The sequence below is a fragment of the Sinocyclocheilus anshuiensis genome, unplaced genomic scaffold (assembly GCF_001515605.1).
Source record: "Sinocyclocheilus anshuiensis isolate Anshui unplaced genomic scaffold, SAMN03320099.WGS_v1.1 scaffold1225, whole genome shotgun sequence".
NCBI classification, from domain to species: domain Eukaryota; kingdom Metazoa; phylum Chordata; class Actinopteri; order Cypriniformes; family Cyprinidae; genus Sinocyclocheilus; species Sinocyclocheilus anshuiensis.
Window position 1 is genome coordinate 416,472 of NW_015552623.1, and position 5,970 is coordinate 422,441.

General features: G+C 35.2%; 2 protein-coding genes across 4 annotated transcripts in view; both read right to left on the bottom strand.

Annotated features, from left to right (window-relative positions):
- The window catches only part of LOC107666274 (actin-related protein 6-like), a 13,444-nt gene extending 11,319 nt beyond the window's left edge, over positions 1 to 2,125 (bottom strand). Inside the window, exons 1-7 of the mRNA XM_016457501.1 lie at positions 1,911 to 2,125; positions 1,691 to 1,808; positions 1,535 to 1,603; positions 1,327 to 1,450; positions 1,115 to 1,250; positions 980 to 1,036; positions 805 to 903 (exon numbers count right to left, since the gene is read on the bottom strand). Of these exons, the coding sequence (XP_016312987.1) occupies positions 805 to 903; positions 980 to 1,036; positions 1,115 to 1,250; positions 1,327 to 1,450; positions 1,535 to 1,603; positions 1,691 to 1,808; positions 1,911 to 1,978 (671 nt within the window). The 5' untranslated portion in view covers positions 1,979 to 2,125. The remainder of the gene's footprint in view (positions 1 to 804; positions 904 to 979; positions 1,037 to 1,114; positions 1,251 to 1,326; positions 1,451 to 1,534; positions 1,604 to 1,690; positions 1,809 to 1,910) is intronic.
- Positions 2,126 to 2,249: 124 nt separating this feature from the next.
- Positions 2,250 to 5,970, bottom strand: part of LOC107666292 (G2 and S phase-expressed protein 1-like) — a 10,663-nt gene continuing 6,942 nt past the window's right edge. For all 3 annotated transcript variants that reach the window (XM_016457526.1, XM_016457525.1, XM_016457527.1), the window contains exons 11-12: positions 3,157 to 3,273; positions 2,250 to 2,588 (exon numbers count right to left, since the gene is read on the bottom strand). In XM_016457526.1, the coding sequence (XP_016313012.1) occupies positions 2,493 to 2,588; positions 3,157 to 3,273 (213 nt within the window). In that variant the 3' untranslated portion in view covers positions 2,250 to 2,492. The remainder of the gene's footprint in view (positions 2,589 to 3,156; positions 3,274 to 5,970) is intronic.

A 5,970-nucleotide genomic window follows, 5' to 3' on the forward strand; every position in this document is an offset into this window, starting at 1 on the left:
TATTTTATACCAATGTATATATATTTTTTCCCACTGTTATGTCCTTTGGGATAGTTTGTGATACTGTATTTTTAATTTTTTTTTGGATGGTTTGACAAATGCTACATTTGTAAATACCCAAGAGACATCTAGTAGTTAGATCCTAAAAATGTATAATCACAGGTGTATTTATTTAGAGAAAGCTCTTAAACTCCTAAGGGGCATCTATTGGTTAGATATTGAAAATGTATAGTCACAGGTGTATCTATTTAACCATTTCTCACTCTCTATTGTCTAAGACCATGACAAGAGAACTGCTTGGGATGATACGCGTTGGTGTTTTGTAATATGTAGCCGTCTTATAATTAAAGGCTTTTTACTTTGCTTGCTATGTGAGTGCCTGGATGTGGATTTTTCTGTTTTTTTTTTTTTTTGCAATGGGATCCACTTTTTGTTTTTGACATTTTGTTCCTTCTCTGGAGCACCCATAGTCTAAACTTGTGATTACCTGATGTGCCCCTGGTCAAGAGTTTTTTCTCAAACATTTCTTAATATCAATGTTGAAAACAGTCGCTGTTTAATATTTTACTGGAAACCGTGATGCATGTTTTTCAGAACACTTTGATGAATACAAAGTTCAAAAGAACAGCATTCATTTCAAAAATAGAAATGTTTTGTAAAATTATAAAAGTTTTTACTGTCACTTTTGATCAGTTTAATGCATCTTTGCTGAATAAAAGTATTACTTTTGTGTTTATACTGTATGTATGTATGTTTATTTATTTACAGTATATATGCACAGCAATCCAGTTTATCCAAACTTACTGTGCAATCTCCATGTCCTTGCAGAAATCTTGTGACACATAACACACATCTTCCTTGACCTGATTAATCACATAAGTCTCATCCATCACATGCAGCTGCCTTTAATACAAAATTGTCACAAGCTATAACAAAGAACTGACAAAGAATTTACGTCTTTAAATGGTGCAAAGCGTACCTGTATGAAATGATCTCCTTCAAATGGTTGGTGAGCAGCTTTCCTCCTACATTTATCCTAGGAAGTGCAAAGAGATTAATAAAAAGATCTTCAGTGCATATAGAATTATACAGCATTAGGATAATTAGCACTCACCTGCAAATGCCCTCCTTCATCTTTCTTCCTCTGCAATAGGGAACAATGTGCGTGGAGGAGAAGCCGCTGTCCACCACAATGCAACACAGCTCGGAGTTATTCTCATGGAAGTACCGATGAGCACTCAAAGATCCAGCTGAAAAATGAAATTTCATCAGATTTATAAATTCATCTGGTAGTGTTCTAATCTAAATTTAGAACAATAAACTTACCATTAATTCTGAGTGCTGACTGGAACTGATATTCTTCAAATAAAATCTCATTCATGGATTCCTGAATTGAGCTGAAGTTGAAGTACGGTTCTGTTATCACAATGTTGGTATCTGCAAAGTCCACCTGCAAACATATTGTGCACAGGCTGAATATCTCATACTGCACATTTATGAAACTGAAAACGTATGTTTGTAATCATTAAAGTACCTTAAACATCTCTTTTCCAAACAGATGATCCCAGACTTTGCGCTGCACATCCCAGTTTACAAGGAACCCCTGATATAGATGCAGAAGAGATGACCTAAGACACAATTCGCTTTATATAGCTTGCAGAGAAGTTTATAATTCATATCGAGGCCATACCTTTTGAAAAGGAAGGATGTAGAAGAGTCCAGACGGATCTTTGATTTCATCCAACTGATTAGCAGTGAATGTTTTCAGTCTGGAGGTCTTCGAACGGAATTGGCAATTTGGGATAACACTAATGAGAAAAAAAAATCGGTGCTTAGCTCAATATAACGAACGTAAATCACATAATAGAATATGTTTTAAACAATAAGGAATGCATAAAAATACACTGTACCTGACTTTCTCATGACTGTACCCGATTTTAGCGAAGTACGCACCATTGTCTAAGACGAGCGTTGACATTTTAACATCACAAGTTCAGTTGTACAAATGTATTAAGGTAAATGATCAAGCAAAGCGCATTTTTAATTTAGAATTTGAAGTAAACATTTGGCAAATGAACATGGCGCGCTATGGGCGTCTTCTTCTACGCTTCAGATGCTAAAAGTCTGAAAACAGTACATGAATACCGCCCCCTACCGTATAGGAGGATGTTTGTGTGAGAGACAGATTTCCCAAAATGCCAAGAGTCCTTCTCCAAAATGTAACCAAAAACCCAAAGCAATGGCAGACGTAAATTGAACATTTATTTGTACCTTTTGGGGAAAATACAACAACTATGATTTCTAAAATACTGCAGATCACCATAATTACATACAATCATGTAAGACAGACAACACAAATAAAAACACACAGGCTATTAAAGCACAGCAGCATCCATGCTCCCTCTTAAATTAATTTGAACAGTATTAAACAGTATGAAATGCTCCAGTTAATTTTTTTCTTGGCACAGTTCACAGTAAATTTTGCAGGTCCTCTAAAAAGACAAGTCGATCAGTGGAGCTGCATTCTCAGCATTTTCTTTCTTGTCCTCTGGACTCCACTTTATAAGAGGTGAGCTCAGATCAATTAACTAGAGAAAAAGAAGCCAATAATTACAAATTAATTTAAATAAACATTATAAGTACCTGAAGAATGAAAGCAATATAAGAATACACATTACCGTTTAAAAGTTTGGGGTCAATAATTTTAAAAAACAAACAAAAAAAAGATTTTACTATCTTTATTCACTAAGGACACATTAGATTGATTAAAAGTGACATTTATAATGGTGTAACACATTTTTATTTTTCAAATAAGTGCTGTTAAGCTCCCTATTCATCTATAGATCCTGAAAAAACATGTATCATGGTTTCCAAAAAACATAAATCAGCACAACTGTTCAATACTGACAATAACTAATGTTTCTTGAGCATTAAATAAGCATTTTAGAATGATTTCTGAAGGATTGCGCACACTGTAGACTGGAGTAATGACTGCTGAAATTAATAACATTTTAAAATAAATTAAAATAGAAACATTTTAAAATGCAATATTTCACAATATTATTGTTTTTACTGTATTTTTGATCAAATAAATGCAACCTTGGTGAGCATTGGAGACTTTTGCACGGTAGTTTATATAAAAATCTTTCCTCTCACCTGTCCTCCCCAAGGCTTTCCAGAGGAAGTCTTGATCAGGTCTGGGGTATTGGAGAGATCAATTAGCAGCTTTTCTGATGGCTGAAGTGCTGGTGCCGGTGCGTCCACAAGCAAAACCTACAATTGTAACATTTTCAGATCTGTTGAAGTTTCTTCTAACACATGTAAAATAAAAAACACTCCAAATAGAGTTTATTTCACCTCTTTAACTTCCTTTTTCTCGGAGATCTGCAGGTGTTTTTGGGTGTCCACTGAGCTTGGAAGTGCTGGGGGTTTGATGTCGACTTGAGGAGGCTCTGGATCACATGAAGGCGAATCAGAGGGACTCTCCACAACTGCTGGCTCACAGGCAGGAGGTTCCTCAGGCTCATCCTCCATATTAAAGACCAGGGAGCAGGGCTGGAGGTCAGCTGGAGGGCAGGTCTCCTCATTGGACACTGAAGTTTGCTTTTCTTCCTGACTCTCACTTTCCTTCATGTTTTCAGGGCTGTAAATGCAAAGTTTGACTTTATACATATAAAGAGATTGTGACAAGCTATGGAATATCAGAGATTTCGGTTTAGATTTAGATGCAGTTTAAGGGCCAAAAGTACCACTTTGAATGAGTGGCAGCTTGGCTGGAGCTCGATGAGTGCTCTGTGACCTGGGAAGGTTTACTCAGACGTGACGCACTCTTGGGTGTGAGTGCAGGGATGCCAGAGATCCGGCGGCTGACTGGGGTGGGAAGAGCTGATGGTCTCCGCAGTTTGCTGCCCATAGCTGAGGGCGTCAGGAGGCCCAATGGAGGACCGAATAGATGATCAGGAATACTGCAAAGACATGTGTCAAAAATAAGAGAATTCTCCAAAAGAAATGAGAAGTTATGAGAATATATTACAATATTACCTCTCCACACTGCATGCAGTCAATAAACTCTTTGGCTTCATGATACAAGGGACGTCAGGTGAGGAGGAAACTATAACTTAATGCAGAAATGTTCTGATTAAGACCAGGGAGCAGGGCTGGAGGTCAGCTGGAGGGCAGGTCTCCTCATTGGACACTGAAGTTTGCTTTTCTTCCTGACTCTCACTTTCCTTCATGTTTTCAGGGCTGTAAATGCAAAGTTTGACTTTATACATATAAAGAGATTGTGACAAGCTATGGAATATCAGAGATTTCGGTTTAGATTTAGATGCAGTTTAAGGGCCAAAAGTACCACTTTGAATGAGTGGCAGCTTGGCTGGAGCTCGATGAGTGCTCTGTGACCTGGGAAGGTTTACTCAGACGTGACGCACTCTTGGGTGTGAGTGCAGGGATGCCAGAGATCCGGCGGCTGACTGGGGTGGGAAGAGCTGATGGTCTCCGCAGTTTGCTGCCCATAGCTGAGGGCGTCAGGAGGCCCAATGGAGGACCGAATAGATGATCAGGAATACTGCAAAGACATGTGTCAAAAATAAGAGAATTCTCCAAAAGAAATGAGAAGTTATGAGAATATATTACAATATTACCTCTCCACACTGCATGCAGTCAATAAACTCTTTGGCTTCATGATACAAGGGACGTCAGGTGAGGAGGAAACTATAACTTAATGCAGAAATGTTCTGATTAAATATCCAAAAACATTCAGGTCAACGTTCATGTCATATTTCACCCCAAAATCAAAATAAAAGAATAAGTGCATTCAGCTTTAAAAAGTTATTCATTTTTGTAGAACCATTTCGATTATTTTTTAATCATGAGATTATTTTCATAAAAGCATAATTTTTTTTTGTCTGCAAATTGTCATTATTGTAAGTCATTCAAATCAGAGTAAATATAAGGTGTTGCAACAAATACTACCATAATACAATATTTAAATTAATGTTACATAAATTATGTTCATATAGAAATAAAATATATAAAAACAGAAATATTATGCCATATGACATGTAATTGTAATTTAAGTATTAATGTAATATTAAGTATATTAAACATAAATTTTAAATACTGTATTACATAAGTAAAATAATTAGGAATTCATCAGAGGTATTAAGAATGAATTAAAAATTATTAATTGTAAACATTCAGTATTTAGACAACAGTTTTCATTTTTTTCTACATTAAAAAAAAAAAAAATCTCTTAGTTTATGTGTGACCAAAAAAACAGTCATCAATTTTTCGAGATTATTTATTTTGAATAAATAAGCTTTCCATTGATGTATGGTTTGTTAGGATAGGACAATATTTGGCCGAAATATAACTATTTTAAAATCTGGAATCTGAGGGTGCAAAAAAAATCTAAATATTGAGAAAATAGTGTTTAAATTGGTCCAAATGAAGTTCTTAGCAATGGCATATTACTAATCAAAAATTAAGTTGATATATTTACGGTAGGAAATTTACAAAATATCTTCATGGAACATGACCTTTACTTAATATCCTAATGATTTTTGGCATAAAAGAAAAATTCATAATTTTGACCCATACAATGTATTTTGGGCTATTGCTACTAATATACTTGTGCTACTTATGACTGGTTTTGTGGTCCAGGGTCACACATATGTTTTTTATTATGATAAAGATAATTTGTTGACAAGAAAATGTCTCAAAGCAAAAAGTGTTAAGAGGCTTAATTTTCCATAGGCTAAATATGTATATTTAATTGTAACATACATAATTGTCTATATTATATATTGTGTTTTTGCTATTTTGTACATTGTCTATTTTGTATATTATCTATATTTACTAATATGATATATATTTATATATTGTATTTTATTATGTATGTCCTGTCTTGTCACTGTCATTCTGTTGCACTGTGGAGCTTCTGTCACTAAAACAAATTCCTCGTATGTG